General features: G+C 43.8%; 2 protein-coding genes across 9 annotated transcripts in view; one reads left to right on the top strand and one right to left on the bottom strand.

Moving 5' to 3' along the window:
* Positions 1 to 6,779: 6,779 nt before the first annotated feature.
* On the bottom strand, positions 6,780 to 17,117 carry UTP18 (UTP18 small subunit processome component). The gene is made up of 14 exons (XM_064467386.1): positions 16,750 to 17,117; positions 16,450 to 16,577; positions 16,249 to 16,344; positions 15,517 to 15,596; positions 15,107 to 15,192; positions 14,369 to 14,494; positions 13,312 to 13,486; positions 12,878 to 12,978; positions 11,971 to 12,061; positions 10,711 to 10,834; positions 9,566 to 9,740; positions 8,797 to 8,939; positions 7,582 to 7,641; positions 6,780 to 6,907 (listed from the first exon to the last, which is right to left on the bottom strand). The coding sequence occupies exons 1-13, from the start codon at positions 17,065 to 17,067 to the stop codon at positions 7,617 to 7,619; spliced, it is 1,668 nt and encodes a 555-aa protein (XP_064323456.1). The 5' UTR covers positions 17,068 to 17,117; the 3' UTR covers positions 6,780 to 6,907; positions 7,582 to 7,616.
* Positions 17,118 to 17,574: 457 nt separating this feature from the next.
* The window catches only part of MBTD1 (mbt domain containing 1), a 40,416-nt gene continuing 38,822 nt past the window's right edge, over positions 17,575 to 19,168 (top strand). For 3 of the 8 annotated variants that reach the window (XM_064467380.1, XM_064467377.1, XM_064467376.1), the window contains exon 1: positions 17,578 to 17,808. In XM_064467380.1, coding sequence (XP_064323450.1) covers positions 17,599 to 17,808 — 210 coding nt within the window. In that variant the 5' untranslated portion in view covers positions 17,578 to 17,598. Of the gene's footprint in view, positions 17,809 to 19,168 lie in introns of all 8 variants that reach the window. The other 5 variants (XM_064467381.1, XM_064467384.1, XM_064467379.1 and 2 more) reach the window with 2 other exon arrangements.

Below are 19,168 nucleotides of genomic sequence, written 5' to 3'. Positions count from 1 at the left end.
ACAGATGGTGACAAAATGTTTAGGACCTTAGACAAAATCCACAGTGGAAGAGCAGCTCTGGCATTATTAGCCATGCAGACAGCAGGATGTTCATATAAGTTTATTATAAAGGTAGTTATTTTCACGTCCCTGACTACAGCCACCTTTATTGCATCTATTTTTAACAAAAGCCCCCTCCCTTCCACATTGCTGGGTTGCATCTTCATCTGTGTCCAAAAAAGCCAGGGGAACCCACAAATTTCTGTGCAAGACTGAAGTTTCTGCAACAATCAGAAGTTTTGGAAGATTAATATCTGTGCAGAAACCTGCCAAAGCTAACAGGCTACTCAGATACACTGATACGAACTAGTATTCTTCACAAAAACCTCAATGCCATCAGCAGAGTCAGTTTTAAGTACGGGGGGAAGGAGAACAGATTGGAGAATGCATGAAACACCGTACGTATCAGTCAAGAACTGCAAGCCAGTAAAAAAGGAAACAGCAGGCGTGCGTGCAAGAACAGAACAAGGCGGTTTTCAATGAGACAAGCTAATCCAGTGTTTAAAAAAAGAAAGTGACAGGAAATCAAGGAGCTACACTGAAATTCCCAGTTTTGACTCAGCATGTAATTGATTTCACCTCTGCGCCTCTTTCCCCCACCCATGAAACGAGCCTAATATTACTTACCATGCATAATTCCTTGCCTTAATAAAGCCCTTCTGGATCTTCCAGCTGAAAGGGCTGCAGGTACAGATGATTACAAACAAAGAATATATTAATGTTTTTCCATAACTTAGTCCTGCAGGGCTTCAGGACACTGCTTTGAGTTATGCAATACCTTCACGTTAAGACTATCAAGTGGACGTTGTACCTGCGCTAAGTACAAAGTGCTATTAAGCGCAATAGGATGAATTCTAAGCAAAATACTGGTTTCTTTTCTGAACATAATCATCGGCACCTTTGCTAGTCTGTGCCTATCATGCATTTTATTCCAACACCTTGAGGAATGTTAGAAACACAGATTCAGCTTCACAGCACTCCTAGGGAAGTAGTGTGAAGCTGCAGCATTTCTTCAACAGCCAGGAGAAAGAGAGATACGTAACCCCTACCCTGCGACGGGAAAGGGTAGTGTTTATAGCCCTGAATTTCAAACTTTCAAATATCCAAGAGCTTAGACTTACCCCGAACTTACATAGGTCTGTTTGGGAATTTTAACTATGCTAAATTTAACACTTTTGATTGATCCCATTATAATCGGCATATTACTGAATTCCCCAGTGTCTTTAGGGTAAGCCACTTGCGATCAGGGCTGATGTCACACATCTTTTAAACAAGGAATAAGAGTCACAAATCAAGAGTTTTCCACTCAACTGGAAACAGCATTCGATCTTGGCTTTTTCCGTAACCAAAATCCACATGCTTGAGGGATCCCGAGGCACGGCCTCTATTCTCTTCCACAGTTATGCTAGAATAAGTCACTACATCCAGTTATAAGAGGTCGAGACAAATTTAGGGATAGACAATCAGCATTGTTTGGTCAAACAATGTTCTTTTTCTGAGAAAGAAAACTTTAATTGGAGATTAGCTCAATTTTGGCCAAGTATCTCTCCATAATACTTCAACTTTTACAGTAATTAATCTTAATTGATCCAAATCCTTTTATTCTATAGCCTCATCTCAGTACGTGGTACAATACATCGCTGAAATACTCCAGCACAAAGTGCTTTGAGAATTCCTCTGTAGTTATTACAAGCAGCTTGGGGGCCTGACTCTGCTACATAAATATATGCAGATGAAAAGACTAGTTTGCGTTAATATAGACACACATATTTTTATAAGCCATAATGGCTTTGTTACAGAATTAACTTATACAAATTTGTCTCTTATTCATGAATCCCACGTCACTTTCCTATTATATTTACCCAACCACTTCTTGGGTCTCTTCAATTAAATGTAACCTTGAATTTCCTACTATCAAAGACCTTTCCATTCATTTCCAAACCACAATCGCTCCATCTCACAGCAGAGCGAGCGTTTCCCTCTAGCTTACCCTGACTGAACTGAAGCATCCTGCAGCTCGGCAGAGCGGTAACGGCTGTCCCACAGTATAAGATACTTGTAGTTTGTGATGAATGGCTCTTAGCGGTACAAATTCAATACCCTGCAGAATTCACAGAAGGAATCTGTGAAAAGGGGGCATATTTTTTTCTACTGTAATCTAGTTCATATCCTCCAACCTATGAAGAAACTGCTCCTTCAATAAATTGAGCTGGGATCTCTAGAATCTAACCCCTGTGTGCAGAAAAAGGTAGCTTGCGGGGTGTCCCAGACCCCCTGCAGTCTGTCAGAGCACACATAAGCACGGCCGCGATCGCAGTCAGGCATAACGTGTTTGCACAAATGAAGGACGGCATCCTCCAAGGTAGGACAACGCAGCTACGGAGTACAGCGAGCCTCAGAGCAAGCTCTTGCTGCTGCAATGCACTCATCAGAGAAGCTACACGAAAAACACAAACATGGCTTAAATATTTCATTCTTAATGCAATTCCTCCCAGTAGATCAGGGCTAATAGTTTTTCACCGAGTAACTGAAACAATCTCATGAACAGCAGGATGCCGAGGTTCTGAGTGACTACACAGGTTTTTCAACAATTATTTTTGTATTTTAAGTACTCAAAACACCTTTTGTCTTCCAGTAACCTAGAAATCTGCATCCAAAGCTTAAAAGAAAGATTAAAGAGGAATAGAGAACCCTTGTGTTTAAGCATGTGGTACAGACCCTCAGCTAAGCACTATACTGCATCAGGATTTGCAAACAGAAGTTACTCGGTCCTCATAAAACGGATGTGTCGTCAAAGATCCTAAATTGAAGTTCAACTCCCCCCAGTTCCTAGCCACGTAAATCTGTTAAAAACATCTTGCTAGGCTTAATTTCTTAAATCAGTCTCAATTCAGTAGAAACTCAATGAAAATACAATAGAATACATACTAAACCCACGATGAACAGATCCCTGATCTTCTGACAAGGCAGAACAGCAGCCATGGGTAGCAATTGTAAGAAGTAAGGACTCCTGCATCACGCTTCCAAACTCCCCTCTGCTTCAACTCTTCCTCCCATCTGTTTAAGCATAATAAAACATTCAATATTGCACACACAAAATGGGAGTCTCTCATGGCAGGCAATCTTATGTGCAAAACGTAACACTATGAGGACTGGGATCTCAGGCACATTTTACAATATCTATTATGAATAGCAAATCATATTGCAGCCACTTCAAAGCACCTGATCAGCTTACGAGAATTCACTCAGGTTAGGAGGTCTCAAAGTAATTTAATACGATGTATAACTTGCATAGTTGCAATCATTGGCAGAAGATACACAGGTGCGGGCTGCCTCAGTGAAAGCGTCCCAAACCGGGTTAGACCATATTGCCATCCCGCTGTGACATGAACACGGGACAGAAGTGCCTGAGTGCTCAAGAGACATTCTGTTCCACAAAAAAAAACATCATTGTTCTGTATTTACAACGGAAGAAATCCAATGACAGTAACGTGTCACTAAGTGCCCAGCACACTGCTGCTGTTACGTAACCAAAAGTAAATGCAGCTTAAATACAGCAGAGTTCAGTGCAAGAGGAGGCGATGGTGTGGTGCAGTGGATACCAGCTCGGCTCCTGGAGGTATGGGACAGCAGTAACTGAGCATTTTATCCTGTACAGGCTTATTTCAGACACCCTCCAGAAGAGCTCTGTATCCTCCCCCTTGATCTTACAAATTATAGCAAATAAAAGGGATTTAGAGGATCACCAGAGGTCTTAAAATACTTCGAGAAACACTCTTAGGCAAGAAAACAGCTTCTATTCAAGGTGTGCTATGACTGCCACATCCACTAGATGGGTTCGGCACTATGTCCACAGAGAACCTGATTTGCTGTCTGATCAGCAAGCATTTGGAAAAAAACATGCAGCAGTTGGAACAGTTCCACATGGAAGAGATTTACAGGACCATAACTTTCCAAATCATTGCAAGAACAGCAATCCTGGATATCGAACGAGACACAAGAGAAGAAAAAAATATTCAGTCCTTTAAGAATTTGCTAAACCACCTGCACCACAAATACAGCCCTTAAACAGGAGGGGGGTCAAAGAGCAGAGCCAAGACAGACTTAGTAGCAAACCCAATAACCTTCCAAATAACTGGTGTTACTCTAACATCTAGTCAGTGGTTTGTTTTTTTTCTTGGAGGTTTCCTTTTGAAGCACTAGTCGGACTAATTCCCTTTAGCTTGCAAAATCGGACAAGATCACAGCCTGAAGGGGAAAGGCTGTGGTGATAAATATTTAATGAGCTACATCAATAAAATTTATTTTGCCAAGGAGAATGGAAGGAGAGGAAAAACAGAGAAATAATTCATTAAAAGAACTTCAGCTTAGCAATGCCAGAAAAAAAGCCATGCGAGGAAAAAAGGAATTAAACACAAAGAGGTTTTAAATAGGTCAGAAGCTTAAATGCTCTTAATACATGGCAAACTGACAGAGTGCCGAGTTTTTCCGAATAAGAGTACAGCGATACATATCCTTAACAGCAGTTGTTCATCCCACCGCAAATAAATATCCTCCCACACACTAGTAGTAACGGTTTCGACTTCTTGCAATACTTCATATCATCCAACCCTTAAGACCTGTTTAGTACATGGCAGAGTCATCGCTCAAAACCCATTAGGAAATGCAACAAGCACCTTGATGTTTCCTGTATTTCTCAAGGCAAGTCTTCCCTCTTTTATATTGGATGGGGCTGTAAGTTAAGTTTTCCAGAAGATAAAAACGCAACAGCAAGAATTAAGGCATTCAGTACAAAGCTTAAACGTTCTTGTAGGGAAGTGCTCCGCGTAACCCAGCATAGAGCTTAATGCTTGCAACTTACGTCACAGACCTTGCAAAAAGAAACGTTTAACCTCTCCTTCCTGCCACTGTTTGAAATCACTAGCAGTGACACAGGGCTATACAGCACCTCAGTGTGTCTTGTAACACCTCCTCCATTTACTCTTCTGCTCCATCCAATCCGGACCTCTCACAACCAGAAGTCAGCAGGGTTGGCAAGGCACATCAGAAACTTGTGTTCACGCCAACTAAACCAGTCCAGGAACCCACTAAGTTCTAATTCTAGACCTGCTAACATCTTGCCACATGGCTTTCAATTGCTGGGTTTGGGGTCTTCATGGATAAAGTGGAGAGGCATACACTGTGCAAAGAGGGGCACTGTCTCGGGACATGTGGATTAAATGGTATTAAAATACTTCACAGCTACTTTAGTGAGATTTGGTACAAGACTTAAGTATTTAAAAGCCCAGAAGCCTTTGATCTAAACTGATTTGTTTTGCGGATAAAGTCACACTACTTAAGCCTCCCTTACAGTGAAATACAGATATGATTTTAAAAAGGCAAATTGTGTCAATAACCACAACCAAAGCCTCCCACAGCAGCAGGGCTGCCACAGGACACACTGTTCAGTAACATGAAGCAGTCAAGTCTCCCAAGCAGTGATTCGGTGCTGCCCTCTAGTGAAGTCGTAAACCTGCTTCCACATCTAGATTTCTGAAATTCAACAAAATCTGAGCGCCAGCTGGATTTTAGCTTGATTTGTTTGTAACAAGAAGAATCGCACAGCAAGCACCCTAATAAAGTGGGCTTATGATTTAATTTTACTCCTCCATACTAGGGTCTTTAGGTTTAGCACTGCAATAAGGTTAAACACTGTAGTCAATTTAACTGTAGTCAATTTAACTCCTCCAGAGCATATTCTGCTTTTTCCTGATTTGTGATTCATCTTACAATGAATCACTGGCAAAGCCATTTTGAAAACCCATTACATCAGAAACCACAATATTCTATTTTTTAAAACAGTATCACAAGAATTTAACAACAGGCTTGTGTATTTAAAAATTTTCTAGAATTAGCTTTTTCTCATGCTCAGAGTACCTTTTCTGTAACGCCACTTTCACTGAAGGCTTAATGACTTCTCTACTGGTTACTGGAACACCTTGGCTCTTGATGTTACTGCCCAAAAACCTCCCTCGTGCGAAGTGGACATATGTATTAGTCACAATTCATTCTCCAACCAGGGTTTTTATTGTAGCAGATTCCTAGTCAACTTTTTATTCATGTATTTAAAGAGACAAGAGGTGGCCGATCAGGAACAAAGTGCTCAGAGGTGTGATATTTGGCATCGGATGAAGAACCAGCAACAAGAGCTGTAAAGCAGTCCTTGCTAGGTGACCCTAATGGTATCACAATTTCACAACTGACTTAAAAATCAAGCATGAAGCAATATGTGGGATGTTTTGCTTTCAGATAAGGATAGGGTCTTAAGAATTAAAACCACATTACATACAGTTGGTTTTGTGGCACACAGGTGGCAGGAAGCACAACCCAGGGCATTTCGCACTTTTTGGCTTAGGCTATCTTTAAGCTACAGCTGGCCCATTAAGTTGGGCTGAACTGAGACGCCTGCATCAACAGGGTTTCAGGTTAATTTGTTCTTCCAGTCAGCAAAGTGCTGTTTCCAACCCAGCCTCAAATGAAACCAGCTGATGGAAAACCTCAAGCTCAACACATGGAGCAGAGGTTACAGTTTACACAAAACCAATGTTTTCTGTTTCAGCATTGGAATACTACATATGCTCATAACAACTGAGACATCTAAGCATTTCTTGAAGACATCAGCTTGAATGCCAACCGTTAAAATCTACTTAGTCATTTCCTTACACAGAACATTGGAAAGAAGTTGAAACAACTTGCCTGGAAACTTATCAGGTACATTTATTACAGAACAACATTCAAAAACACAGATGTTGCATTAGTATTTTTGAACTTCCATATAAAATAAACTTGATTGATTTGCCAGTATACTTGTATCTGCAGGTTACAACACCTGGGGAAAGATCAGTACAGAGAATTTCGTTAGTATCTTCTAAACATTTACCCATCACAAAATTTTTTTGCAAGCTTAACTTGCAGAAGACTCACCTGCTTCCAGTCTGAACAAGTTTAGCTTATAACTATTAACACATTTTGGGTCAAACAGAACTGCTGTATTACTGTAATGGCTACGGGTCTTTCCAGTTTCCCATGAAGGGGTTAAAGTGTACAATAAAATTGTATCTGCACACGGGCTACACTTCAAATTTCAGTAATTTATGTAATCTAAATTTGAAACTACGCAGCCTTGTGTGGGCACACTTGCATGACTTCATAACAGGACCAAGCCAAGTATCTGCCAGCCTACAGGTGGTTTTTAACAACACTGCCTGTATGTTTGATTTACATATATTCAGGTTTTTAAAACTGCTGCCAGCAGGACTGGCCAGAAGTTTAGTTGAACTACCAACTCCCTGTAAGAGCATTAGTAGAAAAGCCAAGGCTGATAAGCCAAGCCTGAGTGTCGCCCATCGTGTGGCGGCTACTACATGAGTGATCCAGGCAGGACAGTTTCAGATGACACAGTGCCAAGAACTCCTTGTTGCCAGCTATACAGAGGCAGAGGTACCAAAATGAAAATAAGGTTCCTCAAGACAACATTGTCAACAGTTCCAGCGTTACTTTTACCTCAATTACTGGTCCATTTTCTTCTGTATCTTCTTTTAAAAATCTGAATAATGTTTCAGCCTGAAGAAAAAACAAAGTTGAGACAGATTTAAAACTTCAGTAGCCTGCTGAGGGAACAACACAAAAAGCAACGGCTATTCAGTAGTGTCACTTTGAGTAGTCTTAGCTAATCTGAAATACAGGTGTAGCTGAAGATAGCAATCATCACATGCCAGATTTACTTGAGTGCCATTATAACATGCAGTTCAAATTCAAATAAAGGATAAATCACAAGATTTATTCACATTTTTAGGTACTTGCTTGGGAGTCTATTTGTAAATTCTCCCTGCCAGACTTTGTAAATCATTAAAATCTCACATTAAAAAAAGTTCTTCAAATGTCACATAAAGTTAGTTTAAAAAAAGAAATATTCCTGCTCCAAGTTATGACCACTCCTTACCCCTGACCACAGCAGCAGAAAAAACCCCCAGCACCTCTCCCTTCTTACAAAAAGGCTGAAGTTAAGCTTATGCTAGTCAGACATCAACCTCTGAGTTCATGTTCCACATTAAAACTAGGATTTTAGAATCAAGTTGTATGGTGTATTATTGTTCTCAAAATAAACCATGATGTCTTGCCACGTGCCCTGTGCAGCAAGCCTGCAAACCCCACCGAGACTGAGCACCAGGACCTCCAACCGGCTGAGGTTGGAAGGGGCCTCTGGAGGTCACAGGTCCAACCCCCCCGCTCAAAGCCGCACCACCCAGAGGCGGCTACCCTGGACCATCTCCAGGTGCTTTTGAGTACCTCCAAGGACACAACCTGCCTGGAGCAACCTGCGCCAGGGTTCGGTCACCCTCCCTCCAAAGGTGCCTTTCACCCTGCCTTTACAGCTAGACCAAACCCGTGCCAGACACGGATGGTACCACTGAAGCACAGATCTTCCTTTAATCATCGGAACTATTTTTTTTAAAGGAGAGAGCATCCAGTATCTGGCTTTTACATCCTAGTTATTTTAGAAAAGGACAGTTTTGACAGGGCTCTCCGCAGCAATGTATATAATGAGACAATAAAAAAGGCTCATTCTTCATACGGGAAAGCCAGCTCCGCACTCAGTTAAGTCATCAGCTGAAATTCAGATCACGAAGTCAAACCTTATCACTTACCAGTCATCTGCCCCATCTTACCGAACATAAACACGTTATCTGGGATTAATGAACTTAACTTAGTACATACCTAAATAACAAAGCTTTGCCTTTGTTATTTGCTACAGAGAAAAAACCACTTCTGGGAGAAAAGTCCATAGATTGAGCAAGGTAAATCTGTTTTCTCCTGAACACCGGGAAGTTTGAGAATACAGTATATGAAGGAATGTGCACCTATTGAGAAATAGGTCATTAGTGTTAACAATTAGGAAAAACCACTAAAATCAAAGCACAAATTTATTATTGAAGGTCAATGTTAAGGTCAAATGTTCAGTTATACTCCTGTCCTACACCACTCTATACAGAGTTCTACTGGAGAAAAGGTGCAGGGAACACTACAAAGACAGTTACTGCAACTCATTTATTTTTAAGTAATTACATCTAGGCAGTAAAAATAGGATTTAGACCCTCAGATTAATTCAATAGTTCCACTGTTGGCCAGAATTCTGACGAGGCTGGCAAACTTTGGAACAAGCTAGGAAAAACACCACATAGCAAGACCATTACAGTTAACAGCTGCTGAAAATTCACATTTGGTGCCAAGTTATGTTTACAGCACTGAAATAAGGGCATTTTAAAAAGGGAAAACCAAAAGGTAAACTAGACCATAAGGTGTCATTTTCAGAACAACTTCCCTGAAGGGAAGAAAATTATTTCCCTATCAATATACAGTATCTTGCCCTGATCTGCTCAGTCTAGCAAATTTTTCAGTCTATCTGCTCAGTATCCGTTTTATTATGTCACCAGGAATATTTTTGATCAAGATACAAGAAAAGCTTGTATGAAGAAGCTGAACATACCAACTTAACAGCCTCATCAGTTTCACGGGAAGCAACTGCCAAAATTTCCGTGGTCGGATTGAAGGTCACACATGTAGCAGATGTAACTAGGTTCATTATGGCTTTTACTGGTTTAGGATGGTTTTCTTTGAGGCAGACGTCAGTAGTATATAAATTTACAACTCCAGAAGCTGAACTAAAAAAAAAAAAAAAAAGAAATTAACAAAAACTATACCAAGAAGTAACATCGACAATACACATTGCCTTGTTATCTTCAGCCACCGTTCAACTAAAATGTAATTTCCAATTATTTACCAGAGTTTCTAACAATGTTTTGTTTGGAGCTTGAATTTGCTTTGGAGTTTTTAACAGTATTTAGTGGAGGGGTTTGGGTTTTTTTTTAATTTTTATCCCTATGAAACATTCTTAACTATGGAGCACCCTGATAAGCCCATCTCTTACACTGAATGAATTCAAAGCAATGACAGCTTGGTATCAAAAGATTCTGAAATAGTTTCAAGCTTTTCTTTTTAAATACCTTGTAGAGTATTAAGTCCACTTAAAAATCTTCTGCAGTGGGCTAAGAAAATGCATACTGTACTTAAGTATTTGCTAGTCTCATTTACAAGAATTGATACGCTAGCTGAAGTTGCATCTTCCTGAGTGTACTTGGAGAAACACTTTCAAGCCTGGGGCTTTGAGTTGAGGCATCTTTTCAACACGCTAACACGCTGCCTTGTGGGAGCCAAATTAGGGGTACAGGAAAGAGAACTGGAAAAGGGGGAAGACCCTGAATTGACACTTGTACTACAGATTTTGTGATTTCAGCCAGTATGATTTCAAAATTAACTGCTAAACCTATATATGGCAACAGTAATACATTAGGAATGATACTAGTATTAAGTACGTTATTATGTTATAATGTTATATATGTGTGTATGTATAGGTATATGTAAGTATAATGTAACATATGTTAATTATGGTATTTTAGATAAACACAGAACAAATCAAATTATCTTAAAACAGGCAATATCCATCTATTCACCTCTACTCTAACCTTACTACAACCAAACTTAATCCATATTCCTACACTCTCACCAGCCACCAATTTTACTGAAGAGCCTCCAAATGAGCTAGGAAGAAGTTGTCCAACCCAAGTCACTTACCCACATGCCACATACTGGTTATTTCTTGAAACAGCGATGCACTTCCCTTCCAAAGAACCTTCATCTTCAAATTTGTGTAGACACTTTCTGCTTCTCACATCCCAAATAAAGACTTCGCCTTCCTCTGGTTACAGAATAAATTAGATTATAGAAGCCATATACACAGAACATATTGTTTGTCTATTTTGTTAAAATAAATTTCATTAGATTAAAATTATTAGCTCAGTTATAGCTATCAAACATAGGGTATTTTAAAAAACAATCAAAGGCATACTAAATTAGTTAATTCCATTCTTTAATAATTGATCACTTGGTTGTATTTTTAGGCCAGATACTGCCATAAAGTCTTTCAATTATCTTTGCAAAACAGTAAGTAACAAGATAACGATAATGAGTCCTGGACAGGCTGGAGAGCTGGGCCAAGAGGAACCTGATGAGATTCAACGAGAGCAAGTGCAAGGTCCTGCCCCTGAGGAGGAACAACCCCGCGAACCAGTACAGTTTGGGGGTGACCTGCTGGAAAGTGGCTCTGCTGAGCAGGCCCTGGGGGTGCTGGGGGGCAGCAAGGTGACCCTGAGCCAGCACCGGGCCCTTGGGGCCAAGGGGGCCAGTGGTGTCATGGGGTGCATGAAAAGGAGTGTGGCCAGCAGGGCGAGGGAGGTTCTCCTCCCCCTCTGCTCTGCCCCAGTGAGGCCACATCTGGGGGGCTGTGTCTAGTTCTGGGCCCCCCAGTTTAAGAAGAACAAGGAACTGCTTGAGCAAGTCCTGCAGAGAACTACCAAGGTGATCAGGGGGCTGGAGCATCTCCCTTGTGAGGAAAGGCTGAGAGAGCTGGTTTTGTTCAGCCTGGAGAAGACTGAGGGGGGATCTCATCAATGCTCATAAATATCTGAAGGGTGGGTGTCAGGGGGATGGGGCCGGGCTCTTTTCAGTGGTGCCCAACGCCAGGCCAAGGGGCAACAGCCACAAGTTGGAACACAGGACATTCCACCTGAATATGAAAAGAAACTTCTTTCCTGTGCAGGTGCCAGAGCAGTGGCACAGGTTGCCCCGAGAGGCTGTGGAGTCCCTTCCCTGGAGACATTCACACCCCGCCTGTGCCCCCTGCTCTGGGTGTGCCTGCTCAAGCAGGGGGTGGGACAGGATGATCTCCAGGGGTCCCTTCCAACCCCTGCCAGCCTGGGATTCTGTGAAATGACTTACAGAAGGTTATGCAGTTTCAACAGAATTATCATTAGTGCTGTTCGAGAGAATACTTACTTGAATAGCTATATACTTTACTGCTGTCTGGAGTGAAAGCACATGCAGTGCATCTTCCATTTACCTTCATAGTGCTAATTAGCTCCTTTGTCTATAGGATGAAGAACAACAATGGTGACAATGACTCTGCCAAAAATCTGTAGGAAAGTTGATGCTGTACTCCTGTCCCACAAAAGCCTTAAGTTAGCTACACTGGCGTTAGAAGAACAGCACGAACATTTTCAGTGCCCACAGACCAGAGCACAAGCCAATGCTCATGAGTCCACGATCAATTTATTACGGCACAACTAGCCCAGTTCAATAAACACTCATTTGCTCCCTTGCTCAAGGGTCCTCATTATATAATGGAACTAAACTTTTTTTAAAAGGTATACTTCCGAGTACAAGTTTAAAACAAATCCAGCTGCCATCACATGGCATTGTAAAATTTAACTGAAAAAACCCTACATGCATTACGAATCGCAGCAGACGGCATGATTCACTAACACAGTACACTAGTGCTGTTCCCAAAAGAGCAGTCCTGTACTTCTTCCACTCTCAGCTGCCTGTGCCATGCTGAGGCCGTTCCTTTTGACAGCACAGAGTTCATGCAATCAGCCAAAATACAATGTTGATGTACAACTTTTTCCAGTGACAGCTTAAAACCCCACGGAACTCTGGCCTTAGCTCCACCAGTCCCAAAGAGAACTGTGGAATCAAAAAACCACTCCCAGACACCCAAAAATAATTTTCTAATGTTACAGTTAGTTGATTCAGCACCTCAGTTTTGAAGGTTGTCACAATATGCATCATAACCTTTGCTTCAGCTGAAAGCTGGATTGCTTTTCAGATTAAATAGAAGCAAGCAGATTCAAAAGGCAAAAGGTACCAAGAAACTGAAGTTACATGAACCACGAAGAGAAACTACCTTCATTGACAACAAGTGAAGGTAACCTGAAGTTCCAGTTAGAAGCATAAATGATCCGTCTGGAGAGAGTTCGAAGCTTTTGAGAAATCTTTCGTCCACACCTTTAAAAAAAGATTCAGAACTTCAAACTGGTGTAATTTATTCTTTTTCCTCAACATTCAGAGGTATGGTGAATATGAATAAGACCTGACTCCACTTCAGCTTTTCGTTTCTATTCTCACAGTAAAGCTACAACTCAGCCTTGTTTATGTGTGACAATTAACTTTTATTATCCCAGACAAACTAAAGTTAATGGTACTTGAGTAAGGATCCCTGAAGATAAAAATATGACCTCCAACAATTCACTACACTTCCTTTTAAAGGAAATTCATATGCCATCTCCATTTGGGACAGCTTCAACCATGTCCAGACACTTAGAGCACAATAAAACGTACCTCTTACTCTCTGTATAGGAATAATATTTCCACTCATCATGTCGTACACAAAGAACATTTTATGGTGAGTACCAGTGGCTATAACTTGCTCTCCATCAACACTGAAACAAGCCTTATAAATTGGGAAACTCTCTAAATAGATGCTCTGTATTCTTGGATTCCTTATACCGTCAACCTTCAGAAAAAACAGATTATCACAATAAGGAACATACCAAATAGTTTTACATAGAGAATTCATATCAACTAGCCAGTACAAGAGACTGCAACAGTAGGAGGTACACCAGTTTGAAGCATTAATCTCTCCCTCTCTTCTGAATCTACAAATAACCTGGCTCTTGGCTCCTCAGCTTATATATCAGGCAATCCCAGCCTCCCTGGATATACTTCACACCTCCTACGCTTCCCTATCTTGCCTATGCTTTGTTCAAATAATCACTTCTATTGTGCTTTTCTAAGCAGAAGCATTTGCTTCACATTGGCCTTTCCCGCAGCCCTGCGAGAACGTCAAATTCGACTTGTGTCTTTAACCATGTCACTGATACTAGGCCATGTTGGAAGATCCTAAACAGAGTTATGATCTTTGGTTTTCAGAGGAGCAGGCGGGAGTGTTCCAGGGTGAGTGGCTTCCTGCTGCAGTACAATCTCCACCCCCAAAGTGATTTCACAGCAGTATTACAGTTTTAAATGAAAGCGGACTGCTCCCCACACCACAGGCTTCACAAACAATTAAGAAAAAAAAACCCTCTTTAGTCCTCATCACTGCAAACCTTGAAAGCAAGTGTTTTTAAAAACAAACCTTCAGCTAAACACCCTGATACAACTAAGTTTGCCTATACACTGGAAGTGGTTGGTATGAAGTCACAGATGGAAATTTCTTCCAACAAGATGCCTTCAAGCAAGCAAATTCTACTAACCACAGGCACTACAACCCCTGTGAGCACACCATCCCAGGAAGAAAGAAAAGAAAGTCTCTCATTGCAGGCTCTCTCCGGTATACTTATAAAGAAGAGGATCTGTATTAGCGGTTATTTACATAGCATAGATTGAAATTCCTCACCTGAAAGAGCGACACAGATCGATCATGCCCAGCAGTCATGACTACTTGAGCAGATGGATGGAACTGCACAGTTGCCAGTCTTCCATCAGCAAAACGTTCCTGATTAGCAGGCAAACAGGTCCGCATCTAGAGCACAGATCAAGCAGTTTAAAAAAATACGAATTCCATATTTTTGGTTATGCTGATGAACAGTCAATGTAATAGGTCTTTATTCACTCTACGAATAACTTTTAGGCAGCATAGCATAAGCAGTACAGGCAGCAAGTTCGGTAAGTTGCTTCAGTGCAGCAGCACAGATATAAGACAGGCTAGCTAGCCTTTCTACAGACTCCAAAACTGACAGTCTATGTAAAACTAGCTCCATTTTGACTCATCTGAAACAGCTATAGAAGAGATAGTGTAAGAAACACTCATTTAAGGCTGTTGCTTCTCAAAGACCACTTCAGTAGCCTCAAAGCTGTGGGAGAATTTCATCCTTCCTATGCAAAAACTAAAATCCTACTTGAAGACTCTAGAGTACATAAAATAATTCTTATGTCAAACAACACATCTCAACTATCATTTCATGCTTTCATGATGCGAACTATCCAGTTTGTCCAACTGCTTACTCTTTAGAGTGTCCAGTTACAGAAACAGAAGAAAGTCATACAGTCACTCATTTTACTGCCCAAATAGCAACAAAGAAGTCAAAGTGTATCTGTGGGTCAAACTGAGGTGGAAAGATAGGCTTGCCTTTACCTTCAGAATACCTCTTGGCAGGGACTCTGAGTTTGATATGAAATTGCCAGTTCTACAAAGCAGATCGTCGTCTTCGTCACTCTCACCTAATTAAGACAAATGACAGTGAAAAAAAAAGGCAAAACCTATGAGGACGGAAGGACGGAAGGACGGAAGGACGGAAGGACGGAAGGACGGAAGGACGGAAGGACGGAAGGACGGAAGGACGGAAGGACGGAAGGACGGAAGGACGGAAGGACGGAAGGACGGAAGGACGGAAGGACGGAAGGACGGAAGGACGGAAGGACGCTGACTTATCCAACACATTATTACAGTACCGAAACTGAGTAAACATCAAAAATAATTATTTTCTAAGAAGCCGAATAGGGAAACACAGAAACACTTATTAGAATAGTAACAGATTTATTTACTATCACTTGCAGTCTTTTTGGATTTCTGCCTGTTTTCTAAGTCAGCCCAGGCAGGAACTCCTCCCATAGCTCGCTGAAACCTAGAGAGAGAAGGGGAGGGGAGGGAAGAGAGAAAAAGAAAACCAGGTTTTTTTAGAAAGTAATTTCTTTCTAAGCATTTAGTACCTATAAGACGTACAGTCACAATTTTGCAAGATTATTTGCACTTAGAGCAATATGTAAATCTTTTAGAGTTTCACTCAACTTTGAGTTTTGCTGACTTCCTGAATGCAAAACTAAAGCAAAAATGATACCAAACATTAAAGTGCTGTTCTTTGGAGTGACACATACCAACATCACAACCTCAACACAGCTGAAGTTCTGCTTTGTTATCTGACTGCATTCACGTTTCAGTTTATTCTTACCAAGCCAGTACCTTCCATCACCCAACTTAAAAAGCAATGCATTGCTATAAAAAAAAGTTCTGGTATAACTCCCTAGAGAGCAAATTAGTTTGTGCACCTCTACTTAAACAAGTATTAAGTGAATTGGTCTTGACAATGCTAATGCACATTTTATTTACTATTCTTGGTGTTAATTTAGATTTTAAAGTAGTGCAAACACTCTAAGTAGCACTAACTTTAAACAGGCCACGTGAATAGAATGGGTAAAGAGAAATGTAACTCTGCATGTCATATAACTATCTTATCTCATCTTGATAAAATTAGGCACAATAGCATTAATGAAACTCACTGTTCTTCAAGTCTTCTTTTTAGCTGTTTCTTCGTAAGAACCTTCTCAGCATCGCTTTTCATGAAGTCTTTCCTATACCTGTGGGTCATATCAACGCTAGAGGGGAAAAAACACACAGAACATGAAGGTCATTCAAACCGAAGCCACTAACACTCATTCTTAGGTATGACACATAATTCCCACCTGCAACCTTGGACTTACTTTTCCTCAGCTTCATCATCTTCATCCACCCAGGCTGGCTTTTTAGAGAAGACTTTACCTTTTGCTTCATTTTCTACTTCTGAATCACTGGAGCCTTCCTGAAAACTTTTCCTCTCTGTGTCATGAAGCTGAAAACAATCACACAAGCCATTTTAGCCCAGCCGCGAATCGACAGAGGGAGATGACAGACGGGCTGGCGGGAAACGGGAAAGGGGTCCCCGAACGCGGCCCCTCCCCGCAGCGGGGCCCGGGCCGAGGGTGGCGGCGGGGCAGGAGCCGCCCGCGGGGACCGAGCCCTACCCGCTGGGGACCGGCCAGGCGCTGCAGCAGCTCGTCCTCCCCCACGTCGAGGCCGTGGCCGAACACCAGCTCCTCCAGCTCCCGCTCAGCGCCCGGGACGCGGCGGAGCGCCTTCAGGTGCCGGGCACGGCGAGCCGCCTCCGCCGCCGCCTGCTTCGCCGCCACCCGCTCTGCCGCCACCGCAGCCGCCTTCGCATCCATACGCGGTGGAAGATGCTTCGCCGTCTTATTCGTTTTCTTCATTTTCGTCTTTGTTTTCCTCATTTTCATCTTGCTCCCCTTCGCCGCCGCCGGACCCAGCACTCCCGCCGCCCGCATCGCTCCTCACGGGGACCACTGCCGCCACCGGAACCGGAAGTAGTGCATCCTAACCACGTGACTCCCCTATATAGCCTACCTCGGCCCGCCCCCAGCCTTGATAGGCTCGTGCTGCTGCCCCTCACCCACGTGACCCGGCCACGCTCCCTAGCCTTCAGGCACCATCACGTGACCTCCTTTCTTTGCCTTCCTTCTCCCCCCCCCTTCCCTGCATCCCACGTGACGCGGCCCACGGCTGGGCCGCTCCATTGCGCGCCATGGGGGGGTCTCACCCCGCGACTGGCAACAACTCCCCGCTCACCGGCGGCCCCGCGCCCGCTCCGCGTGTTCCGCCACCCACCGAGAACCACAACGAGCCCTGGCGGTGTCGCTTTTATCCCCCAACCTCTACCCCGGCGTTGAGCGCTCCCCCCACCCGTTTCCGAATGGTTTCCCCCCGGAGGGGGGTACGGCGAGCGAGGAAGCCCCAACCAGGCGGGAGCCCAATGAGGGCGCGCGGTGGGCCGGGCGCCGCGCCTGCGCAGTGGTGTTATGCTAATGTTGTTGATATCCCGGCGCAGGGAGTTGGGTTTCTTTCTCCGGCGGAGTGAGAGGCTGCGCTTCCCGGGCCGCCCCCGCCCCGCCGGGCCCGGCCCCTCGCAGGGGGAGGCGGCGGGCGGAGGGGGCCGAGCCGAGGGGAGGGGGCAGAGGCGGCGGGCGGCTCCTGCCCATGAGGGCCTGATGGAAAACACAAAGGACCTGGTGAGTTACGGCGGCCCCGGGGGAGGCGGCGGCGGGGGCTGCGCCGCTGAGGGGCGGCGGAGGGGGGACCCCGGGCGGCTGAGGGGAGCGGCGGGGCTCCCACGGCGGGGCTGAGCACCCCCCTCCGCCGTGCCCGCACCGGGGCGGCCCCCGGGTTGGGGGGGGAGCAGCCCCCGCGCCCCCTGGCTTTTTGGGGAGCGGGGGTGGAGGTGGGGTCCCAGCCTGGGGTGGGGGCTCCGCCGTGCCGCCCCCCGCAGGGCGCGGAGGGGGGTTGGCTCTCCGCCGGACGCGCTCGCCAGAAGTTTGTTGGGGAGCCTCCCCCTCCCCCCAAGAGGCAGGGGAGCCCCCCGAGCGGCGGGGGAGCCCCCCCGGAGCCGTGGGTGGGCGCTGGCAGCGCTGCCCAGCCTGTCACCAGTGGGGGACCCGCGGGCACGTGGAGGCGGAGAGCGGCGGCTCCCCCTTTGTTGGGATCCCCGTTGCTGGCGGAGCCCCCCGGCCCTCCCGGCCCGCGGTGGGGTCGGTGGGGGTTCCTCCCTCCCCTTCCCCCTGCCGGGGGCGGCAGGAAAAGCGCTGAGAGGCTCCGGTTGGGAGCGATGCGGGCGGGCTCGGGTGCGCGTTCCCAGAGTGGTCCCCCAAAGCCCTGTTGTTTCAGCAACTTCCTCTTGTGCTCCAAGCCTTTAAGCTTCAGTTCTCCAGTCGTGCTCATTTCAAGTGCTGTAGAGTGTTCTTTAACATTAGCACTTCAAAAGTTTTGGATTCTTTGCATCCAGTTCCCCCTCCTCTATTTAATTTTTACGACTGTTCATATTATGACTTTGTTCTGAAGGTGAAGAGCAGGAAACTCGTGAAACCAGTTTCAGGTTGTTGCTGGAGATGTTTTAAAGTGTTGGGATTTTTGTCCAGTGTGGCTTTAAAAAATTAAAAAAAAACCAAAACAAAACCAATCCTAGTGCAAAGCATATGCTGATTATGGTAGAAATAACTGTGTGTGGAATAAGTAATTAATTTTTAAATAATTATTTAAAATGTTGGTGGCGACCCTTGTGATTTTTCACATCTAAACCCAGTTAAAACTGAAAGCTTTAGGGCTGTCTTTAGTATTTTAAATTAAGATTATCTTGCAGGTTTGAGAACCTGCATTTACTTATTTGTTTTATTTGTTTATAACAGTCTGATTTTGACTTGTAAGGAATGGAATGGAATAAAAAGACTATGAGAGTGTCTAATCGGGAACATTACATGGGAACCAAACCAATATAGTCCATTAAAAAAGCCATCAAACTTGGTAGGTTAGTAGCGTTTACTCATTGCTTTTGCCTAGGGATGATTTTTGAGGAAGTCTGTAACGTAAGCTGTAGGG

This window comes from Phalacrocorax carbo, chromosome 16 (assembly GCF_963921805.1).
Source record: "Phalacrocorax carbo chromosome 16, bPhaCar2.1, whole genome shotgun sequence".
NCBI classification, from domain to species: domain Eukaryota; kingdom Metazoa; phylum Chordata; class Aves; order Suliformes; family Phalacrocoracidae; genus Phalacrocorax; species Phalacrocorax carbo.
Note: the sequence above shows the minus strand (reverse complement) of the source record. Positions and strands in the feature narration are given on the sequence as shown.